The 18,806-nt window shown below is 39.4% G+C and overlaps 1 protein-coding gene across 1 annotated transcript in view; it reads left to right on the top strand.

Moving 5' to 3' along the window:
* Positions 1–18,806, top strand: part of CNTNAP5 (contactin associated protein family member 5) — a 273,862-nt gene that overhangs the window by 169,408 nt on the left and 85,648 nt on the right. The window contains exons 12-13 of the mRNA XM_064434947.1: positions 7,492–7,611; positions 18,576–18,776. Coding sequence (XP_064291017.1) covers positions 7,492–7,611; positions 18,576–18,776 — 321 coding nt within the window. The remainder of the gene's footprint in view (positions 1–7,491; positions 7,612–18,575; positions 18,777–18,806) is intronic.

Here is an 18,806-nt window from a genome sequence, read left to right as displayed (position 1 = left end):
ATATCAAACCTTCAGTACTGTACTTGGTGTTCCTGCATATTTTTGTTCACACCATGCTTTTGGAATATGAATTTTCCTTGTTTATTTTGTAATAAGTTACTGTGTTATTAATGCTTTCCCTTCAGTGGTGTTCATTTAAAAAAAGTTTTTCCCTTTGCTTGAGATTTCCTTGTAAATCACACATTGAATATTCCTTTTTGGGACTTTTCTGCAGAAGGGAGCATGTGGGAAACTCAGTCATGTGTGAAGCCAGCCATCCTCAGGTGTGATCATCCCCCGAGGGACGTGGGGACTTGGCAGCAAGACCGAAATACCCAGCTTTGCACAGCATCCTTCACCCCTTTGGTCACTCCTGTCTCTCCAGCACTACCCTTACACTGGTCTGGGTCTCCCTGGCTGCTCTCCTGCAGCACCAGGGCTTGCAGGTGACCCTGCACCAGCACTAGCCTGGGCTCTGTGATTGTCACAGCTGCCTTCCAGCCACAGCAGGGAAGTGACAGGGGAGGATGGCTTGACCCGACCTTGGCCAGGGGGAGCCTAAGCTTGGATGGCAGGATTTGTCTAACAACCAGGTGAAATGGGAGCATCTCTCCTGAGCATCCATTTAGGAGATGCTGTGCTAAAAGGCATTTTAATTCTATCTGTGGAAATAACATATTCTTTACCAGATGAGCAAGTACATATTCTAAAAAGGAAGAAATACGCTGTCTGTCATCCAGGCACGTCACAGCAGAGACTGCATTATTCTGTCAAGAGCAGAGCTGTCACAATCCAGGTTTTGAGAGTACATTTTTCTGGCATTTAACAAGACAGTGGTATTTTAGTGGTGAGAATGATGATCATTCCCTGAGTTCATTGCTGTACTAATCCCTCTGTTGTTGAAATAAGAAACCTGCCATTGCATATTGCTTTCTTTTTTATTTAGAAAAATCTTTTGTTCATTGCTCATTACTCCAAGTCTGTAAAAGCAGATCTGTCAGGCCTAAGGTACCTGAGCAGAGATTGAAATAGTCATCTCTGATCTGCCTCCAAGAGCTCTGAGCATTTTGTTGAGAACACTTAATTTGGCCTGCTCAGCATTTGTGTGTATTTTTTTTCCCAAGGTCAGTCTGTGGATGGTTGAATATCCTGGCAGAATCCCCAGCTCTTACTGGCCTCTCCAGTCTAACCAGTACATAAGTTCTCCCCTCTTAATGCAATAGTAATTACCATTATAGGGGTTATTATTACTCTTCTTGTCTAAGGTGCAAAGAATTACAAAATTATTAAATGAGTCTGAAATTATGTTGCTGCAAGTATTCTGTCTACAGTTTTTCATGACTTTGCAATTTTTAGAGATGATAAAAGCAACATTTTAGTTGAGAAGTGGACAGTGTCAACACCTCCCAATGAAATCAAGAATTAAAGTTCTTTAAGTCCCTTTAATGTATTTTATTTATTATATCACCATAAAATGGTCTCTCCCTCTGAGAAATTGAAAATTATCAGCAACTTTTATTAGATTATGAGAATCTAATCTTGAAGCAGGAATACTACAGGCTTGATTTTGGTAATCATAACTAGTAGAGCTCAAATTCTGAATCCCTAGCTCACATTTCATACAATGAAATAAATTTCCAAAGTAATTGGGAATGCAGTCAGAACAAAATATAGGGAATTTTAAGGTTTACTTCTATTTTCTGAGGAAAGCTATCTTGGTGTCCATTAAATCTGAAAAGGACAGTGTCATCTGAGGAAAAAACAAACAAACAAATGGTTTTTTGTTTGGAAGTTTGCATTGTTGCTGGTATCTACATTAGTAACGTGCTGCTGGGTGCAGCAGAGAGAGGTTTACCTTGCCTGGTCTTCCCAGCAGCAAGACTGAACATTGTCACTGTAACCTTTACATTGAGTGCAACAGCAAGCGGGATTTTTAAATGTGGGGTAAGAGGTGCAGAAGTTCTCAAACAGTTATTTGCAGAAGTTCAAGGCTTTGTAAAAGAATGCCCTTTCCTTTTTTAGCCAAAGTAGGACTGGAGGTGAAAAAAACAAAAAAGTGCCCTGAAAAAGAGCAGAGATTTCATAAGTTAGGAACATCAGGACAAAGGAAACAGAGCTAGAACTTATGAACTGAGACCATCTAAAGGCTCATCTGCTGAGCAGCTCCGCAGTGGAACAGGAAGCCTGTGCTTAGCAAGGGCTGCCGTGGAGACTGCAGGTGAAATGCATGGGGCAAAAGTAACACTGGAAGCCAGATATCAATATAGTAAGGGGCAGTCTAGAAAAACTGGACAAAAAAGATTTTTCTATTGGAAAAAATAGAAGTTTGACATTGGAAATATTTGTGCTTAGGCATGAACTGTTATAGATTTCAGCTATGGCAGGGATAAAATCACCTCTGGTTTAAGGACTGTAATTAGAACAGTTGGATTATCAGGTTCAAAATACTTCAGAGAACTGAACAGTGACACAATTACTCATATATAAAATCTTTCAGGCTTGTGAAGCATATTGAATAAAGGCTGAATTTTCAACTGCAGACCCAAACCAAGAGTGACCCCAGTCCTTGCAGAACTGACCGTGGCTGACCAGCCATAAGGGTCTTGATGCAGAAATTAAGAAATGGAATTCTGAATGGTTTTTATACACAAAAGGTCAAAAAAAGGTTTTATTATAATGATATTACAATCTGACAATGCTTTTCTGACACTGAAATCTGAATCATGGATCTGTAGCTTGAACCATGACAGATCAAAGTGAATATTTAGAGTTTCACTAGGATATTTCTGTGGGGGCTTGAAAAAACATGGGATGTATACATTTTAGAGCCATGGTTTTGATTTTTGAGCTTATGAATGTTTATATCACAGAAAATATGAGAAAGCACGTAGAATTAGGATGCTGCTCTGACTGGGGATAAAGTGTTTATTTTGTGAATGCTGATCAAAATTTGACAAATGATTTCCTAAGCACCTGGGAAGATGAAAACTGAGAACTAAAGGGAAGTATAAGCATTATGATCAGTGAGTAAAGCAGTGCTATAAATGAATGTTCTGATGTGATGAGCTGTTGATCTGAAAAGCTAGTTCAGCTTGAGATACTTGAGACTGAAAAAGATGTCTGAGGGAGAAATTGGTATAGTTGTTTTACAGAGGAGGCTGGGAGATAGATATCTTGAGCTCTGTCAGTGCAGTGAATGCCTGCACACCATCAGCACAGCCCATCCTAGCAGGTAGCAAGAGCGCAGCACTTACTTAGAGGAGCAGCTCTTGCTCTAAAGAATGGGGCTCTCAGGCTGCATCACTTTCAGCAGCCAGCTCTGGGAGGATTTTAAATTTCTTTGTGAAACACAGGAGCAGCCTTCAGCCTTTAAAAAAACTCCTTATAGAGCAAAAATGTCAGCATAAGGTCTATCCAATGTTATAACTTACAAGTGATTCTGGCAGAAAAAAAAAAAAAAGACAGTAAAAGATATCCTTTGTGACCAAGTAAAACAGATATCTCTGATGTCGTGTCCCTTACTAAATCTGTGACCTTGGAGTCAGGTTGTTTCTTGTTTGGTCTTGGTGGTGTAGCCAGTTATCAGCAACAGCCTTGTGACACTTTTTACACTGTTTTCTTGCCTTGTGCTGTACCTCACCGTAATGCTTTTACCAGCCATCCCTGCCTGCAAGGTCCAGGCCGAGCTTGCAGGGGGTGGTGTGGGCTCATGGGGCTGCTGACTTCTCTTTCAGTGGAGCACTGCCAGGATGCAGCTCTGTGAACCTGCTCCACCCTGCTGCCTGTGCCACTGCAGTGCCACTGCTGCTGGCAGAACTGCTCGCCCAGAAGGGCCTGAGGAAACACAGCAGGGGCTCAAAGTCTTAAACTGGGATTTTCAGTGTTTATGGCTCTCTGAAACAAATGGTGCTGGGAAGCATAATTTTATCTTCAGCGGCTGGTGTTAATCAAAATTTGCCAAAGAAAGAAACAAACAACAAAATAAACAACTGGGAAGGTGGGAGAAGGAAAGCTGATCTTGCTTTTATGAGACAAAAACAAGCTAAAGGTTTCATTTTTGAAATTATGCTTTTTCAAAAGTATTTTAATGAGAAAACAAGTTTTGCATGAACTGCCTATCAAGAAGGCTAGTTTTTTTTTTTTTGTTTCAGTCCCATTTGGGTGAACATTTTACAATAGAAAAACAAATTTGAAGGAATAAAAGTATAAAGACTATTGAAATACTTCATGGAAAGGAATGAACCGACTAATATTTTTTTTTAATTTACTTAAACATTTTTAAATATTGGTTAAAATAATAATGGTGGGTTCTGCTCTGAATGGAGCTGATTAATACCTCTGCTTTATTAAAAAGGTTCAATTACTACAGATTCTCTTTGGCATTAAAATGTGTGTGTCTGTCAACAGTTCCATCATTACCTTTGGTGCTTGCTTTTTGACAGTGGGGCCTTATATACCTAAATGGTTGGTGACTTTAATTGCAGTTAGAATAATGGTTTCCCCAGCATTCCTGAAATGAATACAACTCCATCTACAGCAGAGAGGCCTGAAACAAAACAGAACATAAATGTGAAGGCAGTTGTCAAAGTTGAGGTTCTGGGGTCTCAACAGTCACAGCTGACTGTCTGTTTTTTACTTTCATATGATATTTTTGATTGCAAAAGGAGAATAACGAATGCAAAGAGATCTTGTCTTTCATGGACCCATAAAGATGGCTTCAAGTTGTTACTGGCATGATAGAGCCTTTTTCAGCAAATGGAATTGCATAACTTTATTCTGAAGCAAACAATCTTCTGAGGCCACAAAGGAGTTGAGCAGAGCTTGGAATGGTTGGTGCACTTGAAATGTCTGTAGGGGCATCTGCCAGTGGCTGAAAAACAAACATAATTTTCATTTTGATGCATTTTATTTAGAAAAAAAAGAGCAAAAAAGAGAATTAAAATCAATGGCCCGTCTGCTTGCAGACTAGAAGTGTGCAGTACCAAGTGCTACAGATACAGGCATGTGAAACTTTGTGTGCATGTACAAAATAAACTGCCCACCAAAACTGCTTTTCACTAATCATGATGGAATATGTTTTATGTGCTAGAGCTCAAGGTTTATGGCCTTTTCCCATTTCTTCTGCTACTTCCCAGTTTGTAGTGTTGGATTTCTCATATAACTGAAAGGCAAACATACCAGGATAGATTTCCTTCTGGCAGACATAACTGTAGTTTTATGGAAGCTTGTGTATCCTTTCAGAATTATACCAGTTGAGCACCATAAGCTTGATTTCTAGGTCTATATAGCCTTTTTCTTCTCGAAAGTTACAGTGACAAAGGGGCCATATAAAGGTGAGTAAATAATCTCTGTTTGAATCTGCCCACATTATTAATGGCAGAATCTTCACATCTTTCTGTACTAATTTGAAAAAAGTAGATCTGGGCTCCAGCCAAAATGACAGTCAAGAAGAAGAACACTTAGAAAGAACAAGTTGTGATGAAGACTGAGATTTGCTGTGCCAGTTCACTGACAGCATATTTGTTTTATGTCTCTACCCCTCGCACCATCCTTTGTCTTCAAAAACACTTCAGCAAACAATTCAGAGGAAGCAATTGGCATATTCCCTAATGAGACAAGATGAAGTGTCCTGTAACGATGATGACAGCAAATTCACTAAGTGAACTGCAGTTTTAGAACTTTGCAAATTGATCAAACCATGATTCCTTGGTTGCTTACTTAATTGCCTGTTACCATCTCTCTCCTGACCTCCATATGCCCACTGCTTCTGTCAGCACTTCTGCAACTCTGGGACTCTGTCAGCCCCTCAGGTTGTGAACACTGGAAGAATAGGTTCTGGTTTGGGGATTTTATTTAACTTGCATTTAATATGTGTTCTTGGCCAGCCGTCACAGTGGGAATTCAGAGATATTCAGGCCTCCTACCATGCTTGAATACATCAGGCTGTGAGGAAAAAGCTTTCTTAATTCTATTTATTATGGCATGGATGCTAATTAAGGCACTGTCTCATCAGGTGCTGAGTACCTTAAGCAGCTTCTTAACCCTGGGAAGGATAGTGCTGTGCTTGTTTAACACTCAGTGATGTTCTGTCTGCTAAAGATGTCTGGTCAGGCAGGAAGTGTGCAAGGGAGAAGGATATTTTGGTGAGTGTACAAATGATTGAACGATGAGACTTAATCCATAGCCAGTTTGGACCAGAGCCCCTAGAACTGTGGTTCTATTTTGTTGGCAGAAGTGAAGAAATGGCCAAGATCTAAGTGGTGAACTGTCATACAGCATTCTTCAGACAAGGCTGCTTCAGGGCTCGCCATATATGCCTTTTTGAAAGTTTCATTAGAGAAGTTTCTTTAAGGGAATGAGGGAAAAGGAGGTATGTGAATCCATGTGTGCAGAGGAGTGAGAGTAAGGAGCTTTTCCTGCTGCTGTGAAGCAGTTGCTGTCTTCTGCAGGGATTGTGTTTAGGAGTGGTGAAGAAGTGCTGTCCCTGCCAGCAATCTGCAAAGCTCCCTGAGTTCCTTTCAGATGAAAAGCACTGGGAACTTTGCAGTTGTATTTACAGCCTCAACACAGCAGTTATAAACTCTTAGGGAAAATAATTTTGTCAGTATAATCAGGTAAGTTTAAGCAGGTGGAGAGGTAATAAATAAACTCTCCTGAAATGAGATTTAAGGTTGTTGTTCAAGGTCCAGGATCATACATGTGACTTTCTGATACCTCTCGACTGCCTCTCTGTGTGAGTTTTGTCTTTGCCTCATATGACGTGACAGTTGTAACTTTCCTGAAAATATGCCTCCAATACAAAGATTGTACTGACTGACTGTTTTTCCTTCTTTTCTTGCTCTTGGTGATCTGCTGTACTTGTTTTATTGGATTTTCATAGGCACTGGTACTCTGAGAACAACATTGATAAGCACAGAGAAAGAGTTGGTTGTATAAAATTAGGTCTAAAGCATAAAAACGTAACCTAGGATGGTTGGACCATGTCTGAGCTTGAGCTTTTCTGCTGAGGAACAATGAATTTCATTTGGATAGTAGACTATGGTGGGGCTTTAATGCTTTCTGTTAACTTTATCCTGCAGGGAGGGTAAGGACTGGCAAAAATATCTGTGTTGACAAGGCTTAAGTGTATGCCTAGGTAGTAAATCATGTGTACCTGTGTGTATGTAGGTATGTCTTTGAAATACCATACATGATGAATCTTTGTACCACCCCATGACTAGATATATCACATTTGAAAGTTCATATCCCTTTATTTAAATATTTACATACTTTAATCCAAAATGAAGCAAGTACCTGTATCTTCAAAGCCAGCATGCATTAAGTTCAAGGAATTAGTTAAAGAAATGTGTGATTTTGAGTGTGGATTCAGGCCTAGATGCAGTAAGATTTCACATGCTAATCAACTGTGTGCTAACAGGGTATGTTATGGTAATAATTAATGCAGTACTCATGTATAGAATGTGTCTGTCTGTGCTCTGGCTGTGAAGCACTCACTCTCTCTTTCTTTTAAAGCTGTCTATGAACAATCCTGCGAGGCTTACCGACACCAAGGGAAGACATCAGGTTTCTTCTACATCGATTCTGATGGAAGTGGACCACTGGGACCACTCCGTGTTTTCTGCAATATAACAGGTAATGACCTAACCTTGACTTGGCTGCTTGATCTCAGGTCTAATTTGATTTGAGGTGGTCTTAATAAAATGATAGAGACGTCAATAATACAGCTCGGGAGTGGGGAAGAAGCAAAGAAGTTGTAACTGAGGTTTCACTTTGAGATGTTTCCTTAAATAAGATCCTTGTAAAAGTGATTTTTAAAATAAGTTTGAAGGATTTTCCTTGCTAAGTGATATATACAACAGTGTCTGCACCTTATAAAGGGCACTTCATAATAGCATAACTTTTGATGAGATGTTTGTTTTTTACTAAAGAGGTAGAAACTTAAAATCCAAACCATTCTTTTGTAATTGAATGGCTTCTCTGCTTTATTAGAATACTAGATCTGGGAATTATTATTAAACTCCTCTCCCTGAGCTGTCTATAAACCCTTCTAGGCTGATGTAGGCAGCAATCCATCCCCTCATACAAGTGTGCTGCCTTTGGCATTTCAAGGAGTGGAAACCTTGATTGTCCCGGGTATTTGTGTGGAGGAGAATGCATGATGATCTTAGGAGAGGGGACACCAAAGAGATGAGTACCAGAGCAAGAGCCTGGCAAGGTGACCTGCTGGTTGAGGCTTTTTAACTTTACAGTTCCGTAGGTTTAAAATAAGAATTGTTTCAAATGAACAGACCTGTCTGGCAAATTCTCTCCTTAGGTGAGTCCTATTTTGTAAATAGGATTGTCAAGCCAAGAGTATGAGGAAAGATTACATGGCCCTTATTGTGGATGGGGATGGATGGGAGGGCTTTCTTTCTGCTTTTTATGTTTGAAATGGAGGTGAAATTTCCCACACTGTCTCCTGTTTGGCATTTTTTGCTTCCTGTGGCCAGGTGCAGATGAGGGAATGTTTTATTACCCTTTCTAAATTGCTAATTCTGGCTGAACTACTTTGCCACATATCACTTCCACACTCAGTGCTGAAAACTGAGGACTCAGGATATTCATATTTTATCCTTAATCTCCTTGTACTTAAAGTGCCTCAAATTAAATTTTCATTTTTATTTAATTGGGCAGTGATTATGTTAATTAAATGCACAACAGTTAATTATTAAGTATGTTTTTTATTCAACTGTAACAAATATTTAATAAGATGTGTCTCCTTTGCTGTTGTATCTCCAAAGAATTGAAACAGAGTTTCACCTTTATGTCTGAATATCCTTCCTTGATCTTCAATATGGGAAATGTGCTCATTTATATTATTTATCATATAAATATGTGTGATCAAAACATTGTCAGTGCTTTTTATCTCTGCTGAATAAGTAGGATTTTTGACAAACACCTTGCATTTTCTTTCCTCAAAAAAGAGGATTTATCTGGCATAAATCCAGAAGGCATATACCTGATTTTCTCTCTATCTGTAATGAACTTGCTGACATTCTCATAACATTGGTTATGAGCAAGGTGGAGGTGGGAAAAACTCCTATGCTTCTGGGTCAACTAAATATGCTTTCGGTGCCTTAATCACAAGAGCTTCTTTTCTCTCTGGGAACTTCTCTTATTGTTATTCTCATAAAAATTGTTTACAGTAGTCAATTAAGTGCAAAGTAGAAAAAAAATTACTTTGTGTACACAGGAATTCTCAATTTGCTTCTTTTTTCAGATGATGCCTCTGCTTAGTTTTCTGAAAGTGCTCCATATTCAGGGAAAGGTGAAATACAAAATTCTGTGTTGTTACACTAGGTACATGAAAGGAACAGAAAAAATATTTTGTTCCATGACATAAATCTGTAACACACCTCCTGAGAATGGAAAAACATGGATGGCTTCCATGTGTGGGGAAACTAAAGAAATTTAAAAGATGGTTGGGGGAACCTGTCACAGGAGAGCAAGATCATGTGTGGCATAGAGAACACACACAAGAATTGATTCTTTTTCATCATATATGATCTAAGAGACACCTAAATGATTACACAGCTGGATTTGGGAGTCTTTTGTTTGCTTGCTTTTTCCTGATGCAATGAATTCAACTTGAAACCACCACAGGACAGCAAGGATCCTGATAGATCAAGAGAGGGAGTACAACTCATCTGGAAAAAGGCCCAGTTTTGTCTCATAGATTCAGAAGGTGCAAGTAAACATGAAGGTTTAGTTGTAGCTTCCCACTCAGGTAGCTGTGAGGCAAAGACCATTGGGAAATGGGAATGAGCTTCAGGAAAACCTTTTGGCTTCCCTGGGTTTCTCTTCACCCTCAGAGGCAGAGGTGGGTTCCTGGGCTAAATAAAGCTTTTATTTTACTCAGGCTGGCAGTTCTTTCTCTATACAGTTCAAGAAGCAGTAACCTCTTTGTGCCCAAAATGTGTTCAAGCTGAAGAATTTGGAGGTGGAATGGAAAATTCAGGGCAATGACTCATTTAGTGTTTTTAAAAGTGGAGGTGCAGAGAGCTCATGCCTTCTGGGAATTACAGTGCCTTTAATCTGTGAAGGATGAATTCAAGGAAGAAATCCAACCATCAGAAATGAGCATTTAAAGCTTATTTAATGCATTGCATTTAAAGAAAAGTGATTTTTTAATGCTCACTTACCTTTTTTTAAAGTTCTTTCTAATTCTAATTTAAGTTCCTTTCTATTTTTTTAAAGTTATTTCCAACAGCATTTTTACCTGTTTAATTGAAGGGATTCAGATAGCAAACTTGTTTGTAGCCAGTTATTAACTGGGGCAGATAAACACCAGATTTCTTGCATTTTGGTGTCTGGTCATAGGTATCCAGTGTCTGGTGTGGATATGGAAATGCCAACATTACAAGTTAGTTTACTGTGTTTATGTTTGCAGTGGTTTCTCTGCAGCCTGTCAACTTTAGAGCCCACTGCTGAATAGAAATTCTGAATAAAGCAGAAAATTGTGATTGTGTGTGTTGAGAGGGAATCGGACAGTTATACAAAGAGGGAGAGAGATATAAAGGAAAGGAAATGTTGCAGGGAGAAAAAAAAAGGTAAAAAGTATTAAAAAATATAAAGTCAATTTTCAGCATGGCAAGAAATTTAACAGTAGTGTCACAGAATATCTGATGAATAGCTGATACTAGAGTGGGTAAATGTACTTATCCACTGTCTGAAGAAGCAGCTGAAAAAGCAAGGTGACAAAAAACTGTTGATGACGTGCTGCGATTTAATAGTATAGTATACTACAAGTATAGCATACTTATTGGTCAAGAAGTGAGAAGAGCGTATGAAGCACTTTAAAAGGATCTTACCTTGGGGGCTGTTTATTTCCACTAGAGGTAAAATATGTTGTTGAAAGAGGAGGTTGTCACGAACACTAATGTGCCTAATCAAAGGCATAGAAAGACATCTGTACAAAGAGAGGTTAAAAGTAAATAATCCAGGGCTATTTAGAATGGGAAGACTCAAAGTGAGTAGAGCTCACTGACAGAAGCAATGCTCATTTTCATTTTCTTACAATAGGAGAAGAGAGACAGTTCAATGACAGTGAAAGACAAACCCCTCAAAACTAGATCTAAAAGGAGAAGACAGCACCTTATTAACATAATGTTGTTTTCACCTTATATACCTATTGTACACAGAGCAAAGTCACTTTCACAGGGAAATTCATCATTTGTAAGAAACACTGAGGAATCCACACCAAATATGCATCTGTGTGTGGGGAAGTGAACCAAATGTATGTGCCCAAGCCATGACTGGATGTACTTGGATGCCGTGAAGGACACCATGAGGATGTGAATGGGTCTGTGCAGGGATTATTAAATTGGGATGGTTGCATTGAGTGCTTTGGGAACACATCTGGCACATTTTCAGGGTCATCCACATGGGAATGTAAGCTAGATAATCTTGCTTTTCCTGGGTCTCCAGTCATCCATGGGGGCTATGGCCATGCCTTTTTGACATGAAGTGCAGAAAGAATGTGTTGTGTCATGCTTTGGGGTAATGAGCTGCCACCAGGGCTGGGAAAGATTTTCCTTGTAGGCTGGTTGTTTGATAATCAGCCCACTTGAATTAATCTTAACTGAAGATTCATAGCAGTCAATAGAAAAGATGACTGACAGACCCTCTGAACCTCAGGTGTGGCAGTCTTTGTGAGGCTTATTCTTTTCATGCTGCTTAGAAATCTATTGGTCTGTCTGGAGTACTACTTAAATGCTGATAACCATGTTTTCCAGGACAAAGCTTATAGACACGCAGTCTACTTCCATGTGCTTGTTTTGCTGTCCTGTTTGAAAAGTGGAATGAACTTTTCTCATCTCCTTTTAAGTAAATTTTACCCTTGAAATCTGAAATATTTACTTGCAGTACACTTAAGTCATCCTGTCACTGTGCTTCTCTATTGATGCTGTTTTACAGTATTCAGACCCTGGGCTATCAAATCAATAATGCTTAGAAATTGCCATGACTAAATCAATGATTCAGTTTATCTTTGCCAGATATTTTTCCAGTCCTCAAATAGTCTTCCTTTCCTTTATTCCCCTTTTTTTTCTTCCAGGATTGCAGTTTGGGGAAAGATGCAACCTTATCTCAGGTCTTGCTGCTGGTCCAAGATGTGTTTTTGAAACTGCCACAATGAAAAAAATCATTAATTAACAAAAACACATCTCTACTTTTTGCAGATAATTTCTGTTTTGGAGTCTCATCTCAAAGTGCAAATACTGCTAATTTCTCTGATGCAGAAAAAAGAAAGGGTTTTTTTAGTCTAAAAAAACTGCATAGAAACTGTGTCTAAATCTCTGAAAAAGTATGGGATTCTAATCAGATGTAAAGTAGATCATCAAAATTGTACTTGCAATTTTTTTTTTCAAATTGAGTCCTTTTTTTTCATTCAGCCAACAATGATTAAGATTTTATTTCTTCCATATAGTACATATCACCACTGATGTTTCTAAAATAATCAATTGTATTATTGTCCATGGAACCCATCTTTCCCTTTGTTTCCAAACATGAATCTCAGCTTATCTGCTTATAGAATTCCTTAATCTATTTTCCATAAGAAACCATCTCCTTTTTGCTTTGTGTAGCAATTATACAGATGCAGGAGTTACCATGTACTCAGCCCTTTTTGCATTTCTTGTGGACTTAGGAAGTTCTCATGTGAAGAGGAGGGCTGCCCCTGGGCAGAAGCAAGAACAGATAGGAGAAGGTCATGCCCTTAATTCTGCCTTTAGTACCTGCAGCTACAGGATTTTGGAACAACAATTTAAATGGTCAAACTCCCTCTACCCTGTAGCTTACTGTCTGTAGTTATGATTGATTTTATCACAGGAGAAAAAAACAAATGGAAATTCCTTACAAATTATTTACTACTGTTTAGATTATAGGCAGACCTTAAAGATTTACAGTTTATGCCTCAAACACTACAGGTCTTTTGGCACACTGTAGTTCTGATAATTGGTATGTTTCTCTTTTGAATTTTCATTAAATATTCTTCCAGAACCTGGGGGGAGGAGGGTGCAAGATGTCACAAAAGAGGTGTCTTGTTGTCATCTATCAGAGACATCTGGCACAGTCATTCTGCTGAGAATTGCCTTGAATGCATTGCAGTGCCCTGGATGGATGTGGCTGAATCAGAACTCAGGAGGAAGCTGATGAGCAGAAAACAAGCTAACAAGCTGCAGAAGCATATATTGCTGGGTCAGCCAGCAGGGAAAAAAAAATAGATACAAAAATAGTGATGGGATGCTTTCAGAGAAGATTCAGGAAACACTTCTTTGGAGTGGGCGAATTAACCTGTCTGTGATAAGAATTTGGTCTTTTAATATCCTTTGAAGGGAGTGTATATTATAGTAGCTAGGTTGACCTGCCACTGCAGCTTAGAACAGTACAGTGTTTAAGAAGGAAAGTCTTTTCTTTTTGTGTACTTTTAGTTATAGGTACAGCATTCAGGATAAAATCTGGCATTCAGTGTGGAGCACCGTGAAACAAATGCATCGTATGAGCTCTGAGAGTTATTTTTTTTCTCTCATGTAGCATTTACCGTATGTTTGGCTTGTTGGCAATTTAATCAGTCTGAATAATCTTGTTTTGTGACAAACCTCCTAAATCACAAAGGAATGATGCAGTTTGTATGGGTGGAATATGCTCCACAGGGATATTTCAAGTTGAAGAATAAAAATGAGAATTAGACAATACAGAATTCATTGAAAGCCAGTTTTCCAGCTGCTCTAATTTCCCACAATTTAATTTGTGTGCCATCAAAAGCAACTTGGAGGTTTCCAGCAAGATGATAGAACTATGGGCTAGGCTAAACAGAGAGTCTAAAATGTGCTTAATTCATTGCAGTCCCATGCTGTAAAAACATCTCCTAGGGCCAAATGCAGACAGCATAATATCCTAGTGAATTGGACCATTAAATAAAACTGTGAAGTCATAAAGCTGTAGCATTAGCCTGAAATTAAAGCATTGTCACCTTTGAATTATGGAAATAATTTAACAAGCATTTAGGAAATCTGCTTTTCAGGGCTGCATTAAACTATTCCACATTATACAATAGAAGATGTGGCTGCAGTCTCCTACTTGGTTTTGAATGACTTCCAGCTTATGTTTAGTTTGAAATTTTAGCAAGCTGAGAAAGTAATAAAGAGTAGAATGGAGTAATAGAAGATAAAAATTAACAGTAACCTCTGCCTGGACAACAGCTTTTTAATTCCCATTGCAGTTCCGTTGAGTACAAGGAGAGCTCATTAAATGGAGTAAACAGGAAAAAAATGTGTAGTATGGACAGATGTAAAAACATAATGATAACTGCTTAGTATAAATACATGAGAAGAGAGCTTTTTCTGTGTAGTTTAACAGTTTCCAGGTATGGAAACGACTAGAAGGAGGTAGTGGTGCTCGGCTTGGTTTGCACCTGTGATTACAGTATCATTGCATAAAAATATAATGTAAACACAGTAGAGCAAAGACTAAATAAAAATCCTTGCATTATGGAACAAGTTTTTGAAGCCCCATTTTTGAAAGCTGTGGGTGTTACTGGTGTAGAGGTGTCCCTCTAAAGGCAAATGCCTAACCCAGAGCTCAGGTGCAGACAGCTGTTCACTGTTTGCTGGAGTGATCTGTGGGCACCTTCCGATGGCAACTCCCTGTCTCACACAGGTCCTGAACCTGCCTGAAGTGCCAGATCACAGATCGTTGTCAGGAGGCTTCAGAGGACCTGCCAGTCAAGTAGGGAGGGTAGGATGCCTTGACCTCATACTGAGGCAGGCAGTGATATTTTGGGAGCAGCCCTAGCTAAACTTGTGCAAGTGAATTTGAGAAAATAGTATTATCTTTTTCTGATTATTGCCAAGTTTGAGGTGGAGAAACTGGGATTTGAATAAACCCCAAGGGCTGATCTGAAAGGTGATGGTCTTCAGAAGAAATGTTGAGATTATTTTTTAGTGGTTTTCTGATCTATGGAAGCAGATGCAATGATCTTGCTATTGTCTTGGAGTGGTTCAAGAATTTACTGCCCTCTAGCTCTTAGTAACTTCTCTCTCAACCAGTGGAGATGCAGGAGGGAGCACTGTTGGCTCTTCTACTCTGTCCAAAGCAATCTAAAGTTTAAATAATTTTCAGTCTCACTTGCTGCATTTAAACAAAACTGTGTCCTTTTGAAAGAAGGAAGTTTGTTTTTTGAGGTTTTTTTACTGTGATGTGAATATAATCCTTTATTCTTGTAGTAGATTGTGTTTGACTTTGCATTTCCTTGCCCCTCTACACCTCACGTGCTGCTTTCTAAAATGGAAGTACTTACTCTTTCCATGGGAAGTGGGAAGAAGTGTAACTGAGATAGTGGAATAGATTTCTTTTCCTTTTCTTCCTCTCACCTTGTTGCCACCAGCTCTGTGTTGTCTTGAGCTGCCCTTCTGTTCTGAGGTTTGCTTGCTGGTGGCTGTGACTTCCCGTCACTAGATCAATGAGAAAAACACAGATCTCTTTTGAGAAGCTGAACTGATGGGCACCTTTACTTCAAAGGTGAAGCACAGAGGGAAACTTTGAAGTGACCACTGTAGCATAGATCTGATCTGTAGAAGTATTAAGCCTAAAAAACTGGGCATGTGTAGATTAGGAAATCTCTGAAATGTAACTTCAAAATTCTTCTCTTCTGTGTAACTTTTTAAATTCCATTCTGATGTACTTGCTAAATTGCAATTACTTTGAATACAGAAAGAAACTTGATTTGTTTTTCCTTTCCCTTTGTAAACTAGAGGATGGAAAATAGGTCAACTTATTTCTAAATGGTCCTGTGGAGAAAAGCAGGGCTAGAATGTCAAAGTTCAGATCTCAGGACAGCTGTGTGCAGCTGCAATGATAACAAGACTGCTGAAAATTAATGAACAATCATAGAGGAAGATAAGAGGAAGACCTGTCACATTGCCTGTCCAGCACTCCTGTTAATGAGTGCTGGCTGCTTACAGTATATTTGCTGATACCTTGTCCAACCTCATTTCAAACATGTCAATTAATTATATTTCCAACACCTTTTTGGGAAGACAGTTTTGTGCTATGCTATTTTTAATCAGCTTTTTCTAGTATTACTTCTTTGCTTCTAAATTGCTAGCTCTTGATGATTTTAACTTTTCAGGTACCCACATGGCACCTTTCTTGATATACAGCCTGGAAAGTACAGCAGTGTTAACCACTGTACAACTACAGCATTAGGCTGCTCTACTTCCTGAGCAGCACTGTAGCCACTATTTTGAGCATTGATTTTATTGCATTTTCTTAAAATTATGTTCAGAACTCTCAGTGGGGAGGTGTTTTTCACAGCCCACCTGGAATTTCAGCAACCAGTATATTCCATCATCTCCTGGTTTTTTGTCTCACATTATCAGCAACTCGGTGTTTGTCTTTTTAATAGTTATTTCAGTTAAGGCAGAAGTTAAACTTCTATCAGCTTTTGTGAGAGGAAAGTTAACTCACCCTCAGCTGCTTTTGAAAAATCCACTCTGTTCTTGTCAATATTGCCTTGAGAGAGCAAAAGAAAACAGAGGGACTGGCTGATAAGGAGTGCTACTTTAAGATGTACAAGATGTCTGTTATGAAGCCATTGAAGTATATTGTGTTTGAAGCAATATATGTGCAGGACTGTGCAGGGTATTGTGCTACAGTGTTCACTGTGATTACAACCACTGGGACAAGTATTACAAGCCATATATTTGCAGTATTTCTTATCATTTTAATCTGACTTTCCTGTATCACACATTGCAGCAATGTTTCTTTGAGCTCCAACTCCAAGGATCCACAAGCAGCTCCCTGAAGTCAGTAAGAACTGCAGAATTGCAGACCTATGAGCAAATTTTTTTGTCTCTCATCACAGAAATGATGAGAGGGTTGTGAGTGAGTGTGTGGTTTGCTGCGTGTAAGCTGTCTTTAGAGTTAATGCAAGTTAATTTCTCTGTCACTTACAGCCAGGTCTTGGAACAGACCTCTTTAGATAGGCCCAGGTGGTTGTTGTTACTTGCCTGTCATTTGAATGCCTCCCTAATGACAATCCATCAAATCAACCGTGTCTTTGCACAGACAGTCCATTTAGATTTTTACACCTATTAACATTCTGTTTAAGTAATCTGGAGCATATATGTAGCTCCATGAAAAATACTTTGACTGCCATGCATTGTAGTGACCACAGAGCTATTGGGCTCATCGTGCCAGTGTATTGGGGAGTTACTGGGAAGCTCAGGCTCTGCAAAAACTCAGGCCAGGTAATGTGGTAAAACCATCTGAATCCTTAAATGCACAGTTTTTAAGATCAGCTTAGAAAAGATATGATTCATTGTTATCTAGAGTTTCCCTGATGAAGCATAAATAACAAAATAGAAATCTATTGCCTAGATCTTACTTCTTCCTCTGTAAATGTCTGCGTGTTTCTGCAAGTGAGATTGAAATCTCCTTCTCATCAAATGATTGAAAATTGCTGCCTTAAATTTTTGCCCTGTCAGTATCTTGTATTCTCTCTAGGCAAGCAGGGTCTTTGATAAAGAGGAAATTTGCTGGTTGTGACTTTTACTAATAGTGTTGGGCATGTGCAGGGCTCAGTCCTATGAATCCTCTTTGAAGATTTTTTCTGTAACTCTGTGTCAGCTCAGCAAATTGACTGTTCAGGTTGTCCTTTCTACCTTACCCATTGCTATACCAGAACCAGCTGGGAAAAAGCCTCCCTGGAAACAAATTCCTTCTAAATGTGGTGTTCTCATTATGCCAACCCCAATGCTGATCATGAGCTGGGTTGTAGGGTGAAGGTTGTGCTTAAGCCTAGATTCTCCTTTCTGTCAACTACACAATGCCTTGCTCTGCCAGTAAATGCAATGAAGGAAAGGAGAATGGGCTCCCCAGCATGGGAAAGCATCAATATTTAGAGTTAACTACAGATGCCAAGTCATATGGCATTCTGTACCATCATCCAAGTAGGGCATCTCTCAACTTATATGCAAAAAAATCTGAGAATTGAGTGAAATGAGTGATCTGACTTCCAGCTGGTGGTAAGAACATGCTCTCAGTTTAACTTTCTGGCAAGAGATTGTGCTTTCTGCTCATGGTGAGTTTGTGCAAGCTCATCAGCTGTAGTTCTCTGCTTCCATTTGTTGTTACAACAGCATGGGCTGTGCTCTGCGGCAAAAGGTGGATGTTACCCTCATGAGCCATATTAATATGTGTTTTCTCTCAGGGACAAAGCTAGTTGAAAGGTATCTAATTTTATACTGATATCTGGTAATAGAAGAAGCTGAAGGTCTCCTGTGCTTCCCAGGAAGTTTGTAGTTTCTGTCTTGCTCAGCAGGCAGTGTAGTGTTTGCTTGAGCTGGCTCAAGGAGAAATATCTTTGTGGGCCCCGCTGACCTCTAATGAATACAAACCTGTTGGTATTCATCACAAAGTGCCCATTTTGGAGCCCGGGGCCCTGCTGATGGTCTGTCCACTGCAGTAAAACATTACATTTCAGTTGGTTTTTTGTTCCCTGCTTGTTGGAAGTGTTTTGCTGTTAACCTCCCGTTCAATCGTTTTTCATTTAACAGAAGATAAGATCTGGACTGAAGTGCAGCACAACAGCACAGGGCTGACCAGAGTGCAAGGAGCTGGTCCAGAGAAGCCCTACACCATGTCCTTCAACTACAGCAGCAGTGCAGAGCAGCTGGAGGCTGTGATCAGCAGTGCTGAGTACTGCGAGCAGGAGGCAGCCTACCACTGCAAGAAGTCACGGCTCCTCAACACCCCCAGTAAGTGCCACCATCCCAAATCTTTCCTTC

Source organism: Passer domesticus, chromosome 10 (assembly GCF_036417665.1).
Source record: "Passer domesticus isolate bPasDom1 chromosome 10, bPasDom1.hap1, whole genome shotgun sequence".
NCBI classification, from domain to species: domain Eukaryota; kingdom Metazoa; phylum Chordata; class Aves; order Passeriformes; family Passeridae; genus Passer; species Passer domesticus.
Note: the sequence above shows the minus strand (reverse complement) of the source record. Positions and strands in the feature narration are given on the sequence as shown.